A 23,882-nucleotide genomic window follows, 5' to 3' on the forward strand; every position below is an offset into this window, starting at 1 on the left:
GTTGAAGTTGTTGATCATGGTTGAAAGCAGCAATCTGTTCACACACCTAAGCTAGCTGTTGTCCAAACATGGTCCTATAGACAAGTCCTCAAAAACAATGTCTAAACCAAACTACGTTTCTATACAGATGTTGTTCATAAACATAAAAAATCCATTACACCCTACTTCCTCAAAAACGACACTGCTCTGATCCTTCTGCCCCGTCAATCGCATGCCTCGTCCAAAGAAATCTGTTTATTAGCAGCTCCCTGAAGTTTATTTTGAAAGGACCCGTCCTCAGCAGAATAAATCTGTTTTTGTCACACATCACAGTATTAAAAATATCCTCAAAAGCTAATGATCTATGCAAATGGATCTCTGCTTTCCCTTATCTAATTGAAAACACACTCGCCAATTTTGAGCGTCATTTATCAATGACCTCCTCTGTGTCTCCCTCGCTGTGAGCATTGAGACTCTCTCTCTCTCTCTCTCTCTCTCTCTCTCTCTCTCTCTCTCTCTCTCTCTCTCTCTCTCTCTCACACACACCCTGCCCGTTAGACATTTTAATCAGTTTTGAGAGGAATAATTGCTCAGGTAGACGTCTAAATATGGAGGTATTTCAATTACTGTGTGTCTGGCTTCAGGCAAAATATGTCTCAAAGACTAATCAACCAAGGCTAATTAACCTAATATTTTATTACCAGCGTGTGTGTTAGTGAATGTGTGTGTGAAGGGGTCGACATCCACCGTAGATTAGCAATAAAGCATGTGAATGTCCAATATTACAGTAAGTAAGGACGTCTCTTTAGATGGATTTCAGATGATGTTTCCTTGCGGGCACTCGCTGTGAACCTCTGAGGCTGAATGATGCTCCTATGGATCATCTGTGATTCCTCGCCCTAAAGGAAGCTCACTCTCCTTACAAGGGGAAGAAGAACATCTGAGGAACGTCTCTGGAAGCGATGTTGAATGCTGACTACGAACATGCTGATTATATCACACTCTCTCATCATCAGCAACACTGGCAATCATGCCAGGTTGAAAACAGCATTCTTCTTGGTTGCTTCCTGAAATGGGTGAAGAGGCAACAACAATCTTAGTGAGTAGAAAAGGGTGTCAGACCTTGAAGGTGGGAGTGTCATATTTGTGGGGACTCCCTTTCTTTCTTTGTTTGACCAAGACAGCTTATCAGAGATTGTCCTTACAGAATAAGACTCTGTCAAGTAAACTGTTTCTCACTGTAGTTCAGTTTCACACAGAGTCTTCACAGTCAGAGCTGTTGTGAAAATTGAAAGTCATCTCATTGTTCATCATTCAGCTCTGAGTCCGAGTAGCTGTGGGTGGTGTTAGGCATTCACATGGTGTGGCCTGTCCATCCCAGCAGATTACCCCCCACAGTACACTTCCTTAAGAACTGTTGGTGTGCTTCTGCTTCCAGCTAAAGCCAGAATATTTCTGGAAGCATTCCTGGTAACGCATCTAAATGATGCTTGAATGCCTGGTTGTTATTGGATGCAGGTATATTTAAAAAGAGCTTTGCAGAAGCCTGGCAAAAAGCAGCAGATGTTCATGTGTACCTTGCTGACAATCTGCTCTTAGAAGAGAGGTGACTCCACAGTGGGGGGACTGGTGCACAGTTTAAAGGCTTCCACTATCATTTTTTATTGTTAGCAGGGGTGCAAGAGAGACTGAAGATCAGTTTTCTGTGTGGGTGACAGTGTTGCATCATCTGCACATTTCTGCATAATGAGGGATTTTCAGACAGCTTTACAGTCCCCTGTAAATTTCCATTGTTTCTGCCCTCACTGTTCAATCGGTATCACAGAGGCTGTAGGAGGGCTGAATGATATATCACTCGATCATCCCAACTGCGCTGTATAACAGTCACATAGCAGGACGTTCACTGTCAGTCATATCACCTGAAACGTGTCATTTTGCTACTAGTTTCTCATTTTCCATGATTAATCTATAATTAAAGGGGGAGTGTGAAGTATGTCGCAAAATTTAGCAGAACAGACTTGGTAAAAATGGGAGATAATATTCATAAGTATCTTTAAAATAGTGCATGAGCATCTGAATATCAAAGTTGTTTTCTTTTTGCTGACTTTGAATGAGGCTTTTCTATCTACAAAGGAGGGGTCCCCTTCTACGGAGGCTTCCATCTTGCACCGCCATGTTTCTACTGTAGCACAGAACGGACTAACTAATAACAGATGAAGAAGACAAAGAAAATGAGAGGGGTTGTTATGTGCAAAATAAATTGTATTGATGGAAGTTTTTGATGCTAAAAACATGATGAATGGAAGATCTTATACCCTCGGAGGCAACCCTCTGGAGCTTCACCAACAGGTGGGGTGAGCAAGGGAGCATTTCATTCTAGAATCTGACCGCTAGATATATATATATATGTATATAATCCCATTTTTACACACTGTACCTTTAAATTCCATCTAATATCACTTTAGTGCAGCCTCTAGCTTGCACACAGAAAACTTACTTCTGTGTCACATGACTGTAAAATGCAAACATGCTGCCATCCCAGATGCCCCAGCAAACCCTTAATTGAGCAAGACGAATTTCAAGATGGTGTGTTCTCACTTGCCCCGGTGCTCGTTAACACTGTGAGCTCACATAAGGACTCCTAACAGCAACCTGAAATGTTGACTCTTAGTGTTCACATCTGTAGAGCTTGTTCAGAGTAGTTTGCTGAAAACCACATGCAGAGGAAGATGGGGAGTTTTCGTTTGATTGAAGTTACTTCAACAGGGCTCAGATGCACAGACCCACAGGCTCAGGACTTAGATAGATAACGCCAATGCTGCTTCACCTTGCTACAATTTAAAGCATCTCCTGTATTTGTGGACCAAATTGGTACACAGTGCCACAGAAATCCAAATGGGAGCTACTTTAAAGACAACAGCAGTAACAAGTTCAGAGGTCAATGCCTTGTGATATTCCTGGCATCACAAAGCGCCACGTTGGAGCAAACTTTAAAGAAAGGAGCAAACATAAAGAGGAGGCTTTCTGCAGTGTATTGATCTCACTTCTCTGTCTCAGGATAAAACAGATGTCCTAATTTTTTCTGAGGATGGAATGAAGGATCAGCACCAGCAGACTGTATCACTCCCACTTTCATCTTGATTTGTGTCTCCGACAGCAGACTGTCTGAGATTTACTGGCCTGAATATGTCAGTGTTTTAAGAATTTGTGTTGTCTAATTTTGTATACCCATAAAGCATTCAGAATATAGAGTAATATAGACCTCCATGTGAATTAGAACTCTTAATAGCTGACCAGCTGTGAGGTAGTCTCTTTCATTTATTCCTTTAATGACCGTTCTTGATAATTATTTCCTCCTTAGTGATCTCATTTTGCAAGATCATAAAAACCCTCCTGTGATGATGTCTGATCTTTTATTGCCATTAGAAGCCCCTTAGATTTCCCTTATTGTATTCAGAGCACTTGACCGCCACAGTTGACTCCCTCTCTCTGAACATTAATCCACAGCGATTGATTGCTGCGGTCTTTGAGCTCTCAGTTCTGGGCTCACTTTCTGACTTTGAACATGAACTCGGGCTGTGACTGCAAAGTTAATGCTTCTTGTCGTTTACCAAAGAGCATGAGTCTGCCTCTGATTAAGAGTAGACTGTTCAGTCTCTAGAGGCCGCTTCAAGATATGTGCTCCCCGAGGCTCCAAAGCAGTGCTGTTGCTCCAGGTCTCATTTTGACTGAGAATCATTAATCACACGACCATCAATCCGAGCTCTCTGTAAACTCCTGCAGTTTCATCCTCTTCTTTATCTTCTGTGAGTCTGAGTCTGGCAGTGAGCTGACCTGCTCATAGACACAGACATGGATTCATTCAATAAACAATCTGAGAGATAAAATGATGCTTTTAGAGTGCTTTGGACTAAATATTCTCCTCTTTACCTCTCAGTGTCTGTTTCGTTGCATCTCTTTTTTAATATTGAGCAAAGAGTGGAGGATGAAAGTGATGGAGGACTTTGAATCCAAGGGTTGTCACTTACCACTTAGGATAAATCCCGCCATCTCTTATTTACGGATGCACTGAGGCAACTTTTTGTATCACAATAGAAATTCTTGAGACAGTCCTAAGAGGAAGAACAAAAGTATCAATCATTCTGGCAAATGCCCTCAAAATAATATGTCTGAATTTAAGAAGCCGAGTCTTTTTGCTTAGAAAGTTTTCCAGTTACCTCGGTGCGTTGGGAGAGACAGGAAAGCTGTTTTTGTGGAGTCAGAAAGTCTTAATATGGCTCAACAACAACAGCTGAAAGTTAGGGTTGGTTTCTATTTATCAAACTAAAAGACAAAAAAGATGCAAGCTTCCAATCAACTGTGAAACAGACAGATGATCGGCTGGCGTCTGCCACATGACAGCCAAGTGAACTAAAACGGTGAAGAGGATGTGTGCTTATGCTCAAATCACAATGAGAAAGTCGAAAATAAATTCACACATTCAGCCCTCCTGGTTTGATAACTCATCTGGAACATTGCTTTCACTAAAAACATATGCCTCTTTCCAACCACAGAAAGGTAGATAGCTAGCCTGGTTTTCATCCATATGTCCACTGTTAGCTGGACATCTTTATAGGCTATGTGTGCTGACGGACCATCTACAAATTACAATACAGATAAAAGATGCTACATAGAAATGTTCAGTAACTTCACCCTGGAGAGGTGGAGTGTCAAGAAAATCACTTTACACACTAATGGCCTCCTGTTGATTTCACTTCTGTTTAGGAAAATATGTTTTAATATGATGTGAGGGTTGAATCTTACTTTTCAACCCCTCCCCCCAGTTAAAGATAAATACTGAGTACTTAAAGTAAATTCTGCATAAAATCCTTTTTACATTTTTTTTGAGTCGGTTCACAGTCAGGTAATTTTACTTCCACGTTAGCCAATTTCATTTTGTTATATTTACTTTTACTTGAGTTGAATATTTTAGTGCTCTGTCCAGCCCTATGTATTCATATAGGCCTAATTTATATGGTCCCTTGGAGACTCTCCCCCATATCCAAATCAAACTCGACTATGAAGTTTCTGTGTTAAATCACAGCCATGCTCTACTGTTAGCTCTTGCCAACCTTGCTAAAATTCAGGCAGAATGAAACAGATGGGGTTCCTTACAACTTTGATCTATAACTGTTTAACTGTCTGATATAAAATAAACTCCCAAAAGTTATTTTATTGTATCTCATTCTCAACTTTAAAGGCAACTCAACAAAGTAGTAACATTTAAATCTGCTGAACTCAACTCTTTAAGAACTCAAAGAGAAGACATTTGTCACAATTTAAAGCAACAACATGTTCCAGCACATTGAAATGCAAAGAAGCTACAAGCAGCATGTTTAAACACAGCCAAAATAGTTGATTTAAATGTAAGTGGCACCTCTGAAAAGGCAAATAGCCAATCATGGTTTAGGATTTCAGGGTGGCCACTGAGGTGGCTAATCAGATTCCCCTGCCCCTGGCTCTGCCCCAGGATAGGGTAGAGAAAGGTGATGTCAGCCAGCTGTTTGACACATCAAATTACAAAACACTTACATGTGTCATCCTGGAGCAGATTAACAAACAGCATTAACATATAGTAGCTCAAGGTGTCTGACAGAGAAGACCTTACTGCAAGCTACAAAGAAAGCAACTGAAAACAGGCATTGAGAACAAAAACACCTGCAAACACATGCACATACAGAAACTCAAGCAAAAGCAGCCAATGGGGGAAAGTGAAGCTTCTGAAATGAGAGACGGAATCAATGAAACAGCAAAACATGAAGTAGTGAATGCATGAATGAAAGAAGGTTAAACACAACCACAGGACCAGGGCAGGACAGTAAAAATACAAGTCCACAGGTTGATGTGTCACTACCAAGACTCTCTTTGACCTGAACACTTGATAATTGAAAATGACAACTGAAAAACAGACTGTTTCATACAGATGGTAACAAAAAAATCTAAAATCAAATCTACTTTTTGATGAGGGCCATTCACATGAGACTGACAGACCTACACTGGGTTGCACCAGCTCTGCATTAGCTCAAATGTAGCCTAATTTAGAACACAATGAACACACTACTAACATTTTAGGGGTTGCTCCAGCTGAGATGATTCCAACATAGACAAAAGTTACAACTTAAATCTTACTCCTAGCTCTTCATTGGTTGTCGTCACACATTGTTTTGAAAGATAGGATAACTTGGAGGATGAGGAGGAGCAGAGGGATTTACAAGCTGTTCTGCATCAACATCATGTTCTCCATGTCAGAGCACATCCCCCAGTAATGTATCAGGACTTTGATCTCTACTCCAGCATTTGATTGCCAGCGGAGATAATTTAATCTGCACAATTAGAGAGTACTTTAAATTAAGTATGAAGTAGCTAGCAATTTCACATCTAACCTTTTCATTGCCGTCAGTCATTTAATGAAAGTTAACTTCAGTTATTTTCAGCTTTTGGCCTGTTCAGAAACCATCATGCATGAGAGTCAGGACTATAATCAACATGTCATTAAGAAAAGAGCTTTTCATTGATAGTCCATAGAGAGGAGAAACGTCATTTCTGCAAAAAAATGTTGGTTAGTGTGGACGCTGCACTCTATCAGTAAGGATTTATCTTGCGTCTCTGTGGTGCAACCAAGTGGCAACCCCCGGCCGTGAGAAATGAAACCCAGGTGGAAGTTCTAAAAACTGCACCTTATTGAGTGTCCACTTGAGGCTGGCTGCAGAAATGCTGGAAACCACTTACACACCAATTCAAAAGACGATTTTTACAGCTTAATTAACATGTTTACAGCCTGGTTCAAAAAACAGTTAAGGTCTGAAAAGCTCATTTCTCTATCGGCACACACTGCACAGTACAACAACTCATTATTTTTGAAAATATTAAACTTACAAATTTTGCCTTAAAAAAGGCATGGCTGACTTGATTGACTGGCAGGCACCCTACGACTAATGGCCAGCCTCTTTATCTCACGCTAGCTCGACAGACGTTAGTTTGAGTTCAGCATTTCCAATATGTCTCCTGCCGACAATATGCTTTGAAACAGAGCTTCAGAAACAGATGAGTGACATCACAGATACTATGTCCATTTATTATACAGTCTATGGATGCAACCAAACAGTGAAACAACTTGAGTTACAAGTCAGCTAGTGTCAATGAGTGGTTTAGTGTGGACTTCACACCATAAATTAACCCTCCTATTATCCTTGGGGTCAATTGGACCCCATTCAATGTTTAACGTCTCTAAATTAATGATTAACATCATTTTGGCTTCATATTTCATGACTTTTTTCTCTTTTAAAGGAGACAACTGGGAAAACATCAAATTAAAATGTTGATATGTTCCGATTTCCATTGAAAAACAATTATGCATCGGTGTTCGTTGGGGTCAATTTGACCTCATGCTGTTTTAGCTGTATAAAACATAAGAAATTTCAACATTTTACACACATTTGTTTTGGTTGTTTTCAATGATATTGAGGTCACTATAACATTCATTTTTATAACTAAAAGAAACGTAAAGTACCTGAGACATAAACCTGGGGAACAATCAGTTTCTGGAGGTTTAAATTGCTGGGGTCAAATTGACCCCAAGCATAAAAGATGTTGGTAAATTTAAGGGTAACAGGAGGGTTAAGACAGAGCTGATGCAACTGGCAACAAGCCTGCACTGTCTGTATATCAGTTTTAAAGCTGTCTACAGCCTGCAGACAAAGTGATACCTCTTTCTCTTGGCCTATTTTGTCCCGTACATGTACAAGTATTTTTTTCCTCCCAACAAAAATCTCATTCTGCTTTCTCTAACAGCCAAATGCATCACTCAGTGAGACTTTTTGCAGTGAAATGTGTCAAAAAGGCAGCTTTGGCAGCACACAACAAATCTCTTCACCTGAATCCTTTCCTGCAGCTGCAGATTCAAGCATTACAAATGACAACAGAGAAATGATCAATCTTGCTGATGGTCTTGTTTGCTCTTGTAGGTAATAATCAGTATTAATATCAGGCTGTTTTGTTACCAGATAAACTACCTCAAATGAGCTTTAAATGATGGCAGTTAAAGATTTAGATGCGATCATTTTGACAAAGAGTGCTGTTGTCTCAATCCTTTAAAAATTGACTTGAATCCCCCCGTTGTTTCATATCAAGCAGCTTGGGATTGGTGTCTTCCATCCGATCCTGTGTATCACATCACTGCCTCCCTTCTCCTATTTCAAAATGAGCGTTTCCTTCAAGTCCCAAGTCCAAGGTAAATTTGAGGTTTGAGTTTTTCTAGTCTCCGTTCCTCAGAGATAGTGAGTGCCAGTGATCCAGATGTGCCATCAATGTGTCCTGTCCCATCTGAGACGCTCCCCACTGTGCTGGATTGTATATGCAAAACATGCTATAGCCAGATTTCACCTCCAGGCTGCCGTGTATGTGTGTGTGAGTGTGTGTTGACTTTACCCTCGAGGGAGATTGCCACATCTGCTAGTTTGTCCACAGTAGCCGCAGGGTCAGATGTTTGCCTCCTCCTTTTTGTTTCTCTTCTTCTCCTCCCAGTTTGTCCTTATTTTGGATTCTATCATTTGTTTTTTTAGATATTCTGTATATCCCTGGTTGTCGTTTTCCATCTCCAACCATTCCCTCCTGCCTCTCTTCTCTTCATATCTTATCTCCACATCATTCCTCTCCGGAGTGTTTTCCCTCTTTCTGTTCCCCCTCTCACTCTACAAGTAGTACTCCTCCTTCCTTTTCCCCTCATTTCATCTTCCCCTCCACTCTCCTCCCTTCACTCAGTCCCATCACTGACCCAATTAAACATAGGGAGGGACACCGCAGGAGGAGAGAGACGGAGGTAAGGCAAGAAAAGAGAGGGAGAGGGAGGACAGGCAGAGAGAGTATAGAGAGTTTGAGAGTCAGTGGCTGGAATAAGCAGAGAGAGTCTGAAAACAATTGTCACCAACCTGCCAGGACTCGCATGGGGAATTGTCCGAACTTCATCTGGAACTTCAACAGCCAGTGACAGCCTCAGAGGCGTCAGGGGTGGAGCAGCGAGCCGACGGTCTTGCTGCCACGCAGTTACCGCTCTGGATGAAGTAACGAGGAGAATAACAATCTACCTTCAGTGAGGAAAGCAGGCGGGGAGCCGTGCGGAGTTAGGATGACTGAATACAGGCACATAGAGGGAGGCTGAGGAGGAGAGGCTGAAGAAAAGAGAGGAGAGGAGAAGACGGCACATTCCTGGCTGGAGCTGAGGGAGGGAAGTGGTTGCCCTGGGGCGAGAGAGAGATTTTTTGTGGTGCGAGAGAGGAGGGGGGAAAGGATGCATCTGTTTTTCCGAGACAAGTGGGAGTTGGAGGGGCTGCAGACTGTTGGCATTCTGCTGGTGGTCTGCAGCTCCCTCAAACTGATGCACTTTCTGGGGCTCATCGACCTTTCAGCGGCAGGTGAGATGGATGGTAAGAGAGCTCGAGAGAGAGGCGCCGATTGACGAGTCAAAGTGATGAATATGGTGAGAGATAATGGGAGGTCTACACTCTCAGGAAAAGATGGAAAGGGGGTGTGTCTACATGTGTGTTTGTGTGTGGTCCTGAAGTGTTTATCAGCGTTGAACATAAATTACTTTGGCCTAATTTCCTCACTTAAAAGCTGTCCTATTTGTCACACCTATCTATGGTCCTGCACAGAGAGTGTGTGGCTGTGTATTGCTTTGTGTGGTTGTTGTGTGTGTGTGTGTGTGTGTGTGTGTGTGTGTGTGTGTGTGTGGTTTTGTCTGAGACTTTAATACTTAAGTACATACTGTCTGTCAGTACGTTTCTGACTTACATAGAAGTGCAGCATGTCAAAGCTGCTTATTATACCAAGACTTTGACAGGAACACATTTCAATGTAGAAAAATATCCAAACTGTGGAAAAGATCTCTGATGAGTTTCATCATTCAGTACTTTCAAATTTCAAGGATTCTGCCTTCACTTGCACTATCAAGAATATCTGCTTATTGAGATCTGCTTGTTTGGTGTTGAGCTTTTTTGCCTAAAGCTACTCTACACACATCAACAGCATGTGCTCATCACAAACAGTGTGCAGATGTACATCCTCTGTGCTTTTAAGCTTCCCACAGTCCTAAAATACATTCTTACCCTGGTACTGTCACCAGTTATATCAAAGACAGAGCTAGGAGAGTTGAATTTCTATCGTTCTGCCATTTTCTTTTATTTGCAATGGTATGGGAAATTTAGAGGGAATACAAGAGGGTATGACATGCTTCAAAGGTGCCTGACTGAAATCAAATTGCCATGTTTTAGTCCCCTGCATCTTACCACCAAGACACCCCCATGGCCTTGCATTTAACCAGAAATCAGAAGACTCCTTTACCAGACACGTACAGGCTCTGCATTGGGGAAGCTGAGCGTTCCAGTAGTTTTGAGGCTTGCGTCCTAACAGGGGCATCGCTGTATTGATTCTCATCATTCTTCTCTTCTTTTTGTGAGTCCCCTGCTCTTGTTAAGGTGCAATATGTAGTTGCTGGAGAAGAGTGCTGCTAGGCGGGAGAAGTAGGAGGAGAGGAATGTCATTAGGTAGGTCCCTGGTCTCGTTGAAAAAACAGTCATGCAGAGAACCAGCTGAACAGGCAGAGATGCCTGTAGCTCTGCATCAAGAGGGCCCGGATATCACAGCTGCATCTACATCATTAATTTGTATTTCCATCAGCAGTTAACGTGTCACCATGGATCTTGACTGTAACTTAGATATGTCTCTGCCTTCTGCCTGCATTGAGGGATTTCATGGTTTCTTTGTCCCTTGAGAAAATCCTTACATCTCCTGGGTTTATGAAAGTAAGGTGCCTGCAAAAGTTACTGAATATTGCAAAAATGTGTTGCCACCGAGCTAAAAATAGAGCTGCTTTTCTTATTTCCTGAAGAATTGAGATGGTATGTCAGTGTACCCTGGGGGACACTATTGAACTCTAATTGCACAATATCTACATGACAAGCTAGGTAACAATGTAATGATGCTGCACAACAGCAGAAAAACACAGCACGTGGCTTTTTCCTAACCCTGTCTGATGAGAAAACAGACAGTTTTGATTTTTTTTAGTCTAGTCAGCCGCAATGAAAGAATTTCAGTTCTCACTGAAAGTGCCACTCAAAAAAACAATTTTAACTTCAAAGGCCTGAAAACTAATTGATCATATGTTCCTTCAAAAGCAAAGTGGAGATAGAGACTTACTTGTTTCTGAACAAAGGACTGTTTTCAACCACAGCCTGCTGTTAATGTAATATCAGATACAAATTCTGTGTCAGGGGTTGTTTCTTAAATCTAAGAATTATGTTTTTTAAGTCTGCTTGAAAATTGCTTAAAAAGAATGAAAACAACAGCAGCTTGATTTCTTTTGGATGGATGGATGAAGATATGATGTATGATATATGATACTGAAACTGATACAATATGATACAATACGATAGGATATAATAAGATACATTACAAAATACCACAATAAGAAGAGACAGACAATATGATACAGGGTGCAATAAGGTACGATACAATTAGGCACGATACAACATGACACCATACCGTACGGTACAATACAATAAGATACAAAGGATATGCTACAATACAATATGACACGGCACAATACGACACAATATAATATGATAGGATTAATACCAAACCCTTGATGCAGAGGTTGTTACGACACAAAACTATACACTACAATATGATACAATACAATACAATGTGTAAGATATAATAAAATACAGTACGATAGGATACAATTTAAAGCAAAACGAAACAATGATACTATACAGCACATTACAGTTAATAACAAACCTCATATGTAAGTTGTTTCGATACAACACAATACAATAAGTAGGATATGATTTGATTTGGGCTGCATGGTAGTGCGGTGGGTAGCGCTGTTGCCTCACAGCTAGAAGGTTCCTGGTTCGGACGGGCAGGTGCCTTTCTATGTGGAGTCTGCATGTTCTCCCTGTGCATGAGTGGGTTCTCTCCGGCTTCCTCCCACAGTCCAAAAACATGCTCACCAGGTTGATTGATCACTCTAAATTGCCCATAGGTGTGAGTGTGTGCTTGAATGGTTGTCTGCTTTCCGTGTTTTCCCTGTGATAGGTTGGCGACCTGTCCAGGGTGTACCCTGCCTTCCGCCCGAAGCCACTTGGGATAGGCTCCAGCCCCCCGTGAACCCTAACGGGATAAGCGGTCAAGATAATGGATGGATGGATGATTTGATACTGAACTTAAAGCTACAGTTAGTAAAGTACAAGGATAGATACATATGATTCCATAGACCTATAGATACTGAAAGATAGATACTTCACATTGAAACAGAGATGATTGATATGACAAGAGGGTCAATATGATGGAAAATTATTTATAAAAGATAGCAGTTCTATAGGAAGATATGATAAATAGATTATGTTGTAAATAGGTATGATGCAACAGATGCAATATGAATCAATACAATAGACAGATGCCATAGATAAAGCATAGATATAATGGATTACAGGGTGAAATCAGTACAATAGATGTGATACAATCAGTGCAATACAGAGACAGGTGGGTTGCTCTAAACGTTATACACAAAAGAAGAAATATGAAGGTACATAGAGTGAGAGACAGTTCAAGGAGAGATGCCATACATGTGATTCACAGATAGATACAATATGATACCATGCACAGACTTACTGTATATGATATGACACAACACTACAGATACGACACAATTGATATGAAGGCAGATGAAAAAGGTGAGTAGCTAGTAGAGCAGATAAAATAGTTAGAATATGATACTCCTGCAGGCAGATAGAGAAATATAAAACAGATGCAGATCGATTCACTGACGGATGAGAGCATGGATGGTGGATTAAAAGAAAGATAGTACGATTGGGGAGGTAGGAAGATGGAGAGTAGACAGAAAGATAAATGAAAAGAGACTGTGTAACACCTTACACAGCACTGACCCAAGTGCGATAATGTGTAGTGAGATGCTTTAGGGGCATGTTTTATCTGATATAGGGACCATAAAGAGACAGGGCTGTGTGAGTGTGTGTGTTAAAATCAGGTTAATTCCTCTGAGATCAAACATTTCTATTCCAAGACAGACTTGGCCAAGACTGTCTGTGCACGCTTTCTCAAAGACATCACACCGAGCGAGAATTTTCACCACAAGCGAAAGGACAAAAATACAGAGAGGGAAGAGGAGGAGATGGAAAGAGGGCTGTGAGATAGGGAGAGAGGAAAGGGTGTCTCAGTCCTAAAAGACACATATCTAAGCGCTGACAGTTTCCAGCAGATCAGGCTTTTATGGTCCTTACAAGTATTTCAAGATCAGTGCTTCATTCAGAGCAGAAGATCTTTTTTGTTTTTGTTTTTAATCTATCTTCGTCCAAGCATTCTGAACAATCTTTAGAAATTAAATTTAGTCCCCCCCACATCCATCAACAATCTGCATCTGTAACACAATAACAGAAAGATCCATGAAGGTTACTTTAAAAATGTATCACTGACAGATGCTTCATCAAAACTCACATACTCTCATGCTCTTAAGGGACTCCTTAAACTTGATATTTACCCTTAAGTTATTCTTTAGGCCTTTGTGAGCATTAACTGAATGGTACGGTATATTTTTGCTGTATTTAATGTTAACCACATAAAGCCTCCCCTTCCTGGTATCTTGCAAATTATCATACTGAAAATCTTACTACACTACAGTTATGATATTTTATTGAATATTTACATTCAAAACATTGTAAATATGATTCATGCTTAAGCTGTATGTTGGTATAACTAAATTACAACTGGATTACAAGACAAACTAACCTCAATGCCAAGTGATAAACATGCTGCAGTTTTTGATTTTACCACATGGTCTTCCTCAGCAGATGGAGTTAGCCAGCTGTCATGGTGTTTTTGAACCCTTTAAGGACTACTCGTTCTTGTTGGATCAAAATATGATCTGCCCTGTTGTCTGGAGCAGCAGTTTATCAAACAAACTAATCAGCTTCAAACAACCTCTTAACAATATAGTGCTGCATACATCATGTTAAGAGCTATGTGATGTGCTGCACATCAATAAAAAGGGTGCATCAATGTTGTGAAGGTTGTTACCAGTGGAGACAAGGTGGAGAGTTTCAGTTGAGTGCCCTTTATTCACAACCCTGGTTGTAGTTATTGCAGTCCGTGACATTGCTTGCACAGAACAGTTGCTCACAACTATAAAGTTCAAACAAGAAGTCTTACAAAAGTTGGAGAAATTTGGACCAAAGTTGGAGGTTAGTTTTCACTGTTCACGAAGAAGCAGGCCCTGGCAGAGGCCTTTTTGTTTCAGTGTTTCCACACATAGATAATACCTGGTTGGCCGCCCATGTATATTTGCAGCTGCCCATGTATGTCAATCAATCAATCAATCAATCTTTATTCATATAGTGTCAATTCACATCAAATCTTACAAAGAGCGCAGGTCAAGACTGCCATCTGCAATCCATAATGATCTCCCCTCACTCTGAACCTTTGCATGAGTAGCACATGGTGCCTGACACACTACAGGTGATCAGTATGTCCCCTGTGTAAATTCATTGATTGAAGTGCAACACCTCACGTCTCATACTGCTGTTTCCAAACTTATGTGCAGCTGGTTTCTGCTGATGATGTTATGCTGTGAACACATGATTCCAAGAGAAACATCACAAAGTGGGAGTTGAGTTATTTTGGCGTCCTTATCAAGTGCACTGCTGATTAATTTTGTCCAAAAATCTGAACCATACAGGCAAAGAGAAACTGTAGGAGGTGGGGCAGGACATGTATGTGGGTAATAAATCTGAATGGAAATAAGTTGAGCAAATTCAAGTTGTTTTGAACACACAGCAAAATTAGTTGAAGAAAAAAATCATAATTAATAGTAAGGTAATAGTAAACTAATATGAATATAATACTAATAATTATTATTATTATTTTAATCATTGCTTTCACATGTATTTATTTTATTTGATTATTTATTTATGTATTTTATTTCCTGTATTCATCTAATCTTGTCAACGCTAACTTATTTTAACTTTTCTTTCCACTCTTACTTATTTTATGAATTTCACCGTGTTTATTTTATTTTTAAGTATTTTATTTATAATAATGCCTTTTTTTAATTTTTACCATTGCTGTTGTTTTTCTGTCTCTCTGTTATTCTGTGAAGCACTTTGGGCTGCCTGTTTATATGTATGAAAGGTGCTATATAAATAAAGTTGAGTTGAGTTGAGTTAAAACACACCGTAATATAAGTAGGGTAATGAAGCTCAGTATTTTAATTGAAGCCCAGAGGCCCCCTCCTGTCCCACCTCTGCTGCTACAGGTACAGCATCACTGTATGACAAAACACTGCAATTACACATAACTGCTCAGAAGTACATTGTTGTGACTCTGTTGTGACGGATGTTAAAAGATAAACTTTACCAAGCTTATTGAATAAAGGAAAGTCTCATCTTTCACAAACAGTGCTGCTGTGTAATGAGTCTCCCACGTGTTGTTTTATAAGGACTCTGGTGTTGTGTCCGTTCCTTTATGCATTGCAGACAGCCATTGGGTCCATTTGGAAAAAGATAATGGACTTAGACACAGAATACATAGACCCTGGGGCAGAGGGCTGGGCTTGCACTGCAGCTGGATGCATTTAATCTGGTATCCACTGGACAGTGTTCTCTGCCTGTTCTGGCTCCAAATGACGCCAGAGCCACAGATCAGGAGGACCAGGGAAAAAAAGGTGACACATCACAAAGGCTATACAGCCAGTAGTGGAGGTACTGTGGATCTGTTGGTTTTCGCCCCATCATGGCCTTCATCCCTCAGACCGCTGGGGTCCTGCTCAAAGGGGTTAGGGGATTGTTACCATGGAAACTGGGAGGAAAAAGTAAGTACGTGGGTTAGTGTGTGAATATGTGTGAAACTTCCTCCAGCTGATCATTTCCATCCTGTCAAACACGTCAAAAAAACAGCATACTGGGGTTTGTTTGCCTTGAGAAGATGTGATTTAGCAGTATGGCTGTATATATAATGGACTTAGGTTGAAGCAGTTTTGCAGCACATTTGTCTGGAGAATGACTTTCTACTGTCACCCAAACTAAATCTTAGTTTAAGCCGATTGTGAATTAAAGCTGTTGATGTTTGACTCGCCTTTCAAATCGAAACTCTGCTGGTTTGTTGGATGTTTGACGGAGGTTTGTTGTGATATGAGAGCCGGTCTGATTAGACAAACTGTGTGTTTTTAGGGGTCACGCTGAGTTGCCATTGTGTGGTGATGTCCTCTGTTTGAAGAGATTTTGTGGTCTCCCATCGTTCAGCCAGGTCAGCAGGCAACTGATGGCACGAATCAGTCTGTCGTTGTGCCTGTCCGTTGCATGGAGTTTGGTTTTACAGGCATGTGTGCATGTTTGTGTGAAATTAGAATACATTTGCAGACTTGAGTGTGTGTGCGTGCCTAACCTTTGTGATTATGGTTGGTGATTGCAGGTAATCCTTCCAACAGCCAAAGCAAAAAAACCATTAAGCAGCGATTCCTCAAGCTGCTGCCGTGCTGCACGCCTACGGTTGCTCCCTCAATCAGTCAAAGCAAGTGCTCCTTTACTCTCTATACACTCACTACTCTCTGTGTACAGCCTCTTGGATGCATAGAGAAGATCCACTACAGACATAAAAACATACATAAAACCCCACAAACTGTCTAACACCCTGCTGTTTTGCTTATCGTGGGTTAGAGATTTTCTGATATGAAGTGATTTGAAATGTGTGCTGTTCCTGTGGGTTATGGAACATGTTTGTGTGTGTGTGTCTCTAGCCTGTGTGTGTACTGACTGAAAAAAGCCTGATGAAGATTTTAGCGAGGAAAAAAAAAGGTTCCAGAGATTTGAAAAGTTAAAACTTATGATGGCTGCTTTGAGTTGAAAGCTCTTTGTGAAAAAGCTACAGCTTTGGCTGTTAGCTATCACTGTCAAAACTTTTTAAAAGTACTTTTCTTTACGATTTTCATAAACGTGAAACCTTTTCTTACTTTATTTTGTCTCACTGTCTTCCTAGTTTTGTCCTGTGTTATCTTATTTCACTTGAAATGTTAGCTTGTTAGCAACATGAAGGACTGGTGTAAATGCTGGAATAAAGATGTGATGAAATATGAAACTGTAACCTTGAGTAAGCTAGATCTAGAAAATTGATTTACTAATATTTTTATCAAGTTAAATCACATGATGATAATGATAACATTTATGAACAATAGATGATATTATGGGTTCCTGGAATGAACATGCATCCGTACATTTATTTAATTATGTTTTATAGTGACAGTAAGCTCTCTTCCAGTCGTCTTCTTGAGATCTCAACTCTTTTATCTCATTATCTTGAGATAAAGCTGATTTTCGTTTGATTTAATGGTGATCTAAAATAAAAACAATAAGCTAGCCACTTTCATCAGCCAGTCAATAACATGTGATGCTGCCATTACCCTGGCTAATATGATGTGTTAAGCCTGTTTCTGTGTTTGATTTATGCTTTAGGTTATTATTATCTGATGTTCAGTCCAGATCTCAAGGAAACAACTGAAACTCATACACTCAGAGTTAATTAAATGTATGGATCCATGTCCGCTCAGGGCTTCTGTAAATTAGCTTTATATAAGTTGTAATATTTTCACTGAATGATGAGCTCATTTGCAGTTTGATGACTTCATTAGAATGAGGTCATGGCCGCCCTGGAGGTTGGTGTGGGTGCACTGTTGATAAATGAGAACTTACACTGGTCTCTTTCTCCCACAGACAGCGAGGAAGATGACTTTGAGCTATCCACTGTGTGTCACCGCCCTGAAAGCATGGACAAGCTGCAGGAACAGACCAAGTTCACCAAGAAGGAGCTTCAGGTCCTCTACAGGGGGTTCAAAAACGTAGGTTTGGCTGAGGAGAACAGTGTTAAGGCAGCAGAGTTAGACTGGAAACCAACAAGTATATATAACTGTTGTTAAGAGCAGCCTAACAAAAGCTGAATTTACTGTGTAGACCTTCATTTATTTTTTGCTAGATGGTAACTAATGAGTTTCTCTATTCAAATTTGCATCCCAGGAGTGTCCGAGTGGTGTGGTTAATGAGGAGAACTTTAAGACCATTTACTCCCAGTTCTTTCCGCAGGGAGGTGAGTTGTCAAATCTGACCACTGAAACCTAAACCACCGAGCTAGAACTCCAACTATATCTGTGTTACTTTTGTTAACACTATACTTTCTTCTGAATTTAAAGAGTAAAACCTCATCTATATAACTCCATAGTACATAGAGCTTTCCATCATGGCACTGAAACGAACATAATTAAGTCATTATAAATCAGTTCTGCTGAACTATTGTACGGCACTGCAAAAAAGTCGAGGCAATTTTTCATTTTCTGGTATTTGGCTTGATGAAATGTTAACCACTCGCCTCCAGTTTTATTTGAAATTATTCTTATATCCTGGCTATATTTAGTTTGCTGTTCAAAGACTTTCCTTCATTTTTGGAGGGCAGGCAGGTCACTGTGAGTCTGTGTCTTCTGCAGATTCGAGTATGTATGCACATTTCCTGTTTGAAGCATTCGACACAAACAAGAACGGCACAGTAAGCTTCGAGGTGAGTCTTTTCTTCTATCTGCATCCTTTCAGAGGTAAAAGCACATTTGTGTTTCAGTGAAACTTGCTGCTCACAGCAGTATCCATCCATACAAATATGGAGTCCCTCTAAACACCTGCCAGCATAGATTAATGCTGTGTCAAGACTTGAGAGATGCCAAACTCTGCCATAAATCATTCCCCTTTCAATCTCAGGACTTCGTATTTGGCCTGTCTATCATTCTGAGAGGGACCATTAACGACCGATTAAACTGGGCGTTCAACCTTTATGACCTGAACAAGGATGGCTGCATCACCAAAGAGGTAACACACACACACACACACATTTGCACACATTCACACAGGTTGGCTCTGAATGACTTGGTGTAATTGCCTCCAAACAGGCTGTAGCTAATGAGGACTATGAGGTCATTATGGTATTTTGTTAAATGTGTGTTTGAATTTTGGAGGAAATTAGGTTCGGAAATGAGCTGCCAGGACATTGCATAACGAACTACATCAAGTTTTATTTTGAAATTGAGAATTTAGCTCCAGTGTGTGTACCATGTCACATTAATGCCCTCATAAAACCAAGTTTTAACTCGTTGTGAGTGAGGAAAAAGATTACTGGTGCACATTATTTATTACTAAATTGTAATTTCTTTCATCAAACGAGTCAAAATAATATAAAGTAAAAGAAATTCTCACTATATGAAATACAGAAGACAAAAAAAAAAATGCTATGGTCTAACTTTGTTGTGTGTGTTTTCTAATTATTAAATCTGCTTCTTGTCCTTTACTGTGCAGGAAATGTTGGACATCATGAAGTCCATCTATGACATGATGGGGAAGTACACATACCCCACTATGCAGGACGATGCTCCTAGAGATCACGTTGAGAGCTTCTTCCAGGTTAACCTCAGAAGTCTTCACTGTTTGTTACCACAGATATATTACTGAAAGGATTGACATTAAGGAGCCCCATTAAGTGATCATTTTCATCTTGTGTGCACAAGTTAATAACCCTTGCAAGCACAGCTGTTGTAATGATGCCAATTGACTTTAGTTGCAATCATTTGTCATTAAATATCATTGTTTTCTAGTAATTAGCTTTTGGATTTTGTTTTTAATGTTTTCATGAGCATAACACTTGCATTAGTATTTTGTGTAATATGCGCCCTCTGCTGGACAGATTGGAGGGTTCGCCCCATGTTCTATTGATTTTTAATAAGCTCCACTAAAGTACAGTGGCGGAAATCTGGAAATGATAGACTCAAACTACAACAGTTTGTCTTTGTGAGCTTTATTCCGGCCTTCAGTGAGCTGTCGTATCTTAACAGCCCGTGATGTGTAGATGTAGAATGAACTTCGTGACACTGGCCATCTTGGATAGTAATCAGATTTATTACAATCAAACAGCATCAGCATCAATAACAAGCATCGCGACTGCTTGGAGGACGACCGGGCCAGATGAAGTCGCCTCTCTTCTGTCTCCAAGTTCTGGCTTAAATACTATGAAGGTGCACTCAAATTAGAATGAGGGTGTCCTTCAAACATACACATATATGGACTCTTCAACACAAGTTCCAAGTTAGCTGCTATTTGACTCCATTTACGAACGCCTTGTTTTAAGTCTTGACAAAGACGTCAGCTGTCACTGTCAATCATACATTTGCCTAGGTCAAAGGTGATCTTTTTTAAGGCCCTTCTAGAGACTTCTGGAGCCTACTATTGTAACTCATTCTTGTGGGTCCCTGGACTTATTTTAAACAACACAGACTAGCAACATATACTTAATCTTATGTGGTTGAATATCAGATACTTCAGAGCTTTGCAAAGCGGTCAGCTGGCAGACTGATCTAACAAACAAGACAAGGTCTGCTCAACTGACCCAGAGTGAAGATACAACACGTTACTTATTATCTTCAGAGAATAACATTAACACATCATTAAACATCTTCAAAGAACTGTAAGACAAACAGGAGAGCTTTTTACCACCTCTTGCTTCCTTGTCACCTTCCTGACTTCTCACCTTATGGTCTGCCCCTCAGCCATGGGAACAGATAACAGTATGCAAATCACAGAAGGTTTGGTATGTGTGAATGTTTCTAGCTTTTAATCAAAGTAAGAACAACATACTATCATGTCTGTATTTTTCCCATCACAGTACGGTAAAAAAAAAAATCTGTTTTTCTCTGTGAAGATGCTTTTTAACCATGAGGTATGTTTGAGAGAACCTCCAAATGTATGGATTTGCTGTAGAGTAGTTGCAGCCCACCACTAGTTCATAGCTACATTAATCTCCATGTTGTCACAGCACTATCCCCCATTTATGGCCTCTTGTGTTCAAGCCTAATAGGACTACCAAGCTGGCTGTGAGAGACCAAATACATCTCAGTTGTTATCAGAATAAATGGCGTGTTGGAACCAAAAGTCAATGTTTGTGCCTAATTAACACGTGGCAAGAGAAAGCATGCACAACAGAACAACTTGATGTAATAAGATAAAATGATCACATCTGTGGGAATTAAGGGGCTCTGTGCAATTTTATGAGGTAAAAAAGTCTTGTATTTATTTGTTTTATTTTCTGTAAGTACAACTTTTGTTTCCTGTTTTCCAGAAAATGGACCGTAATAAAGACGGGGTGGTCACCGTAGAGGAGTTCATCGAGTCATGCAAAAAAGTAGGGAGAAAGTTGATCTTTAATTCTCAAAGTTTCTTATGCGATGTCGTGAAAACATATTTATTTGCGTTCTTGTGAAGAGTTAGTGGAAGGATGAAAACACTGTCATGTCCGTGCTTTAAGTATGAAGCAGAGATTAGATGCTGGTGGGGTTCTAATGACTCCAGGAAGACACTGAAAGATTTGTAGCATCCGACACCTCGTAAAACCACAACCTGCCATTTTTCATTCAATTTGATGTAAAACTGATTTTATGTGTTCATTAATGGGCTTTAGAGTCGCTTGTAGGTAGATTTTATTTCACCTTTGGCAAAGCCTTTCCCCCTCTATATACCAAGCTGCACCAGCAGTCGTATTATGGCTCCATCTGAATACTTAATGAGCTGTCACCAGTGTTTTCATCTAACTTTCACCAAGAGAGCAACATACTACAACTTTGTCCCTCTTTGACTAAGACTGGTTACATTTAAAGAGAAAGTAAAAACTGCCTCCTTATCCATATCTCTTTCCTCTGTCTAGGATGAGAACATCATGCAGTCCATGCAGCTGTTTGACAACGTCATCTAAGAGTCTTGATCACAGACAATGCGGGCACCAGGGAGGGGAATGTGTGTGTGTGTGTGTGTGTGTGCAAGAGGAATGTAGATTCATTAGAGAGAAAGCTTATGAATGTGTGCGTGTTTTGCCGTCTGACGGCTTGTGAGCTTGTGCTTGTGTCGAGAGCTGAGTCCTGAGGGGTTTGAGAGACCTTCTCCCTCTTCCTGGATCCCGATGGCATTCTCCAAGCAGAGGTATCCTGACTCCCTCGCTCATCAGAACCTTAGTTTTATTCCAGAGACACAAAGGAAGACGACAAAGCAGCGGGCACACCCAAGACCGCCCTCCTGTTGTTCTTTATATTCATTTTATTTATTACCATTACTGATGGAGGAACTATTTCAGCCTTTGATGGAAACCTAATTATGTTGTAGGATTACTTTTCCCTTTTTTCCTCGTGATGGCCAAGATTTGGAATTTGAAAATCTGATCCTGCCTCTGTGCATGTGGTTGACACACCTCCCTGGATCTGCCAGACTGCTCGAGCCGCGGCCATGAAAATAGAATGGAGTCTGCCGCCATCTAGTGGAGAGAGAAAGACACTTCTTGGGGAGACAACTGACAAATTTGAGATCCCGGCGATCCTGTTTCATGGAGGTTCACCACAAGAAACTGATTTCAATATCGCATGATGATGTCACTAATATCCAATTATGTATTTACAGAGATACTCCAAAGTCTGCTTGTCTGTCTGCTGTTCCCAGTCATTCACAGGTGCCTCACCCTCCGTGTATGTGTGTGCATGTGTTACAGAAAGAGATGTCATCCATCATACCAATGTGAGACTCCAACGGGATCCCATTCATCGGATTCTGGTAGAATAATGACCGGCCTTCCAAGCTATTACAGTCCTAGCTGTAGGTGTCTTATGACTGTTGTACATTTTATAGCATTCCCAGAGGTGTTACATTAGGCAGTACAAGGTGGAGATTGCACTATAGTTAAAGTATCAAGCTGTTTTGACCACCCCATTTTTTTTAACATGTGACTGTAATACGCCAGTCATACTAGTCTATCAACGTCCATTCAAAGGAATTTATTAGATTGCAGATTGTATTTGTGAACTTCTTGTAATTGGAAATGTCATGTGGTTGTAGCAGGTTCTACCACTCCCCTTCGAAAAAAAAAATATCTCAAACCCCTTTTTTGCATTAAATTAGGCTCATTCGATTTCAAATAGTTATAGTGTGTGTGTGTGTGTACTGTTAGCACGAGAGACATGGTTTATCTACATGTTTTTTTATGCCCCATTTCATTCATATTCATATTCTCTCTCTCTCTCTGCAACACCAAAGAGGAGATACAAAGAGGTAGATCAAGCCACTCAAAGTTGAGACATAAAGCCCACCTTCGGGTGAAGAGAGAGGGAGATGCTGTGTAGTAAGTAGGGCAAGGGGCAATCAGAGGAAAAGGTTCTGTTTTAGTGAACTTTCATTATGGCTTACCCGCACCCACATGTTCCTCTATAATAAATAAATTATTTAACAAACTCCAACCACATATTTCCTTCTTTTCAAACTAGAAAAACTCCAATGTGGTACAAGCAAACAAGGCACTACTGCCTTAATGAAATGGGTTTCAGTGTCTGATACTTACATGGAATAGCAATAATGTTCTCTACATGAATAGGGCGCCTTTCCACTCACCTAACCTCTCATTCCTCTTAGAGCACAGTTTAAGGTGCATTAATGCCCTTATGAAAATATGCACTCCCATCCTCCAGTTTTTTTTTTGTATTAATTGTTTATTTCTATCATATCAGGGAGAAAAACTAAGACTCTGATTGTTCCTTGCCTTCAGTCTTCAACTTTCACTCCTAACCACAGTTACAACCTGTCTATACCCGCATGTACTGTGTCTAGAACAATGGAAACCTACTATCCCCCTGTACCGACTGTCTAGTTAGCTAGCCTCAACTGGTTGCATTACGTATTTAAATTGTGTATATTTTGTACAGAGACAATAAAAATCACAGTTACTATGCAAAAGTGGACTGG

General features: G+C 40.3%; 1 protein-coding gene across 4 annotated transcripts in view; it reads left to right on the forward strand.

Moving 5' to 3' along the window:
- LOC117811168 (Kv channel-interacting protein 2-like) overlaps positions 1 to 23,873 on the forward strand; it is a 191,725-nt gene extending 167,852 nt beyond the window's left edge. For 3 of the 4 annotated variants that reach the window (XM_034681260.1, XM_034681262.1, XM_034681259.1), the window contains 7 exons: positions 17,793 to 17,917; positions 18,093 to 18,162; positions 18,557 to 18,627; positions 18,822 to 18,929; positions 19,413 to 19,517; positions 21,226 to 21,288; positions 21,808 to 23,873. In XM_034681260.1, coding sequence (XP_034537151.1) covers positions 17,793 to 17,917; positions 18,093 to 18,162; positions 18,557 to 18,627; positions 18,822 to 18,929; positions 19,413 to 19,517; positions 21,226 to 21,288; positions 21,808 to 21,855 — 590 coding nt within the window. In that variant the 3' untranslated portion in view covers positions 21,856 to 23,873. Of the gene's footprint in view, positions 1 to 16,497; positions 16,597 to 17,792; positions 17,918 to 18,092; positions 18,163 to 18,556; positions 18,628 to 18,821; positions 18,930 to 19,412; positions 19,518 to 21,225; positions 21,289 to 21,807 lie in introns of all 4 variants that reach the window. The other variant, XM_034681258.1, reaches the window with a different exon arrangement.
- The last annotated feature ends 9 nt before the right edge of the window (positions 23,874 to 23,882 follow it).

This window comes from Notolabrus celidotus, chromosome 4, assembly GCF_009762535.1.
Source record: "Notolabrus celidotus isolate fNotCel1 chromosome 4, fNotCel1.pri, whole genome shotgun sequence".
In the NCBI taxonomy this organism is placed as follows: domain Eukaryota; kingdom Metazoa; phylum Chordata; class Actinopteri; order Labriformes; family Labridae; genus Notolabrus; species Notolabrus celidotus.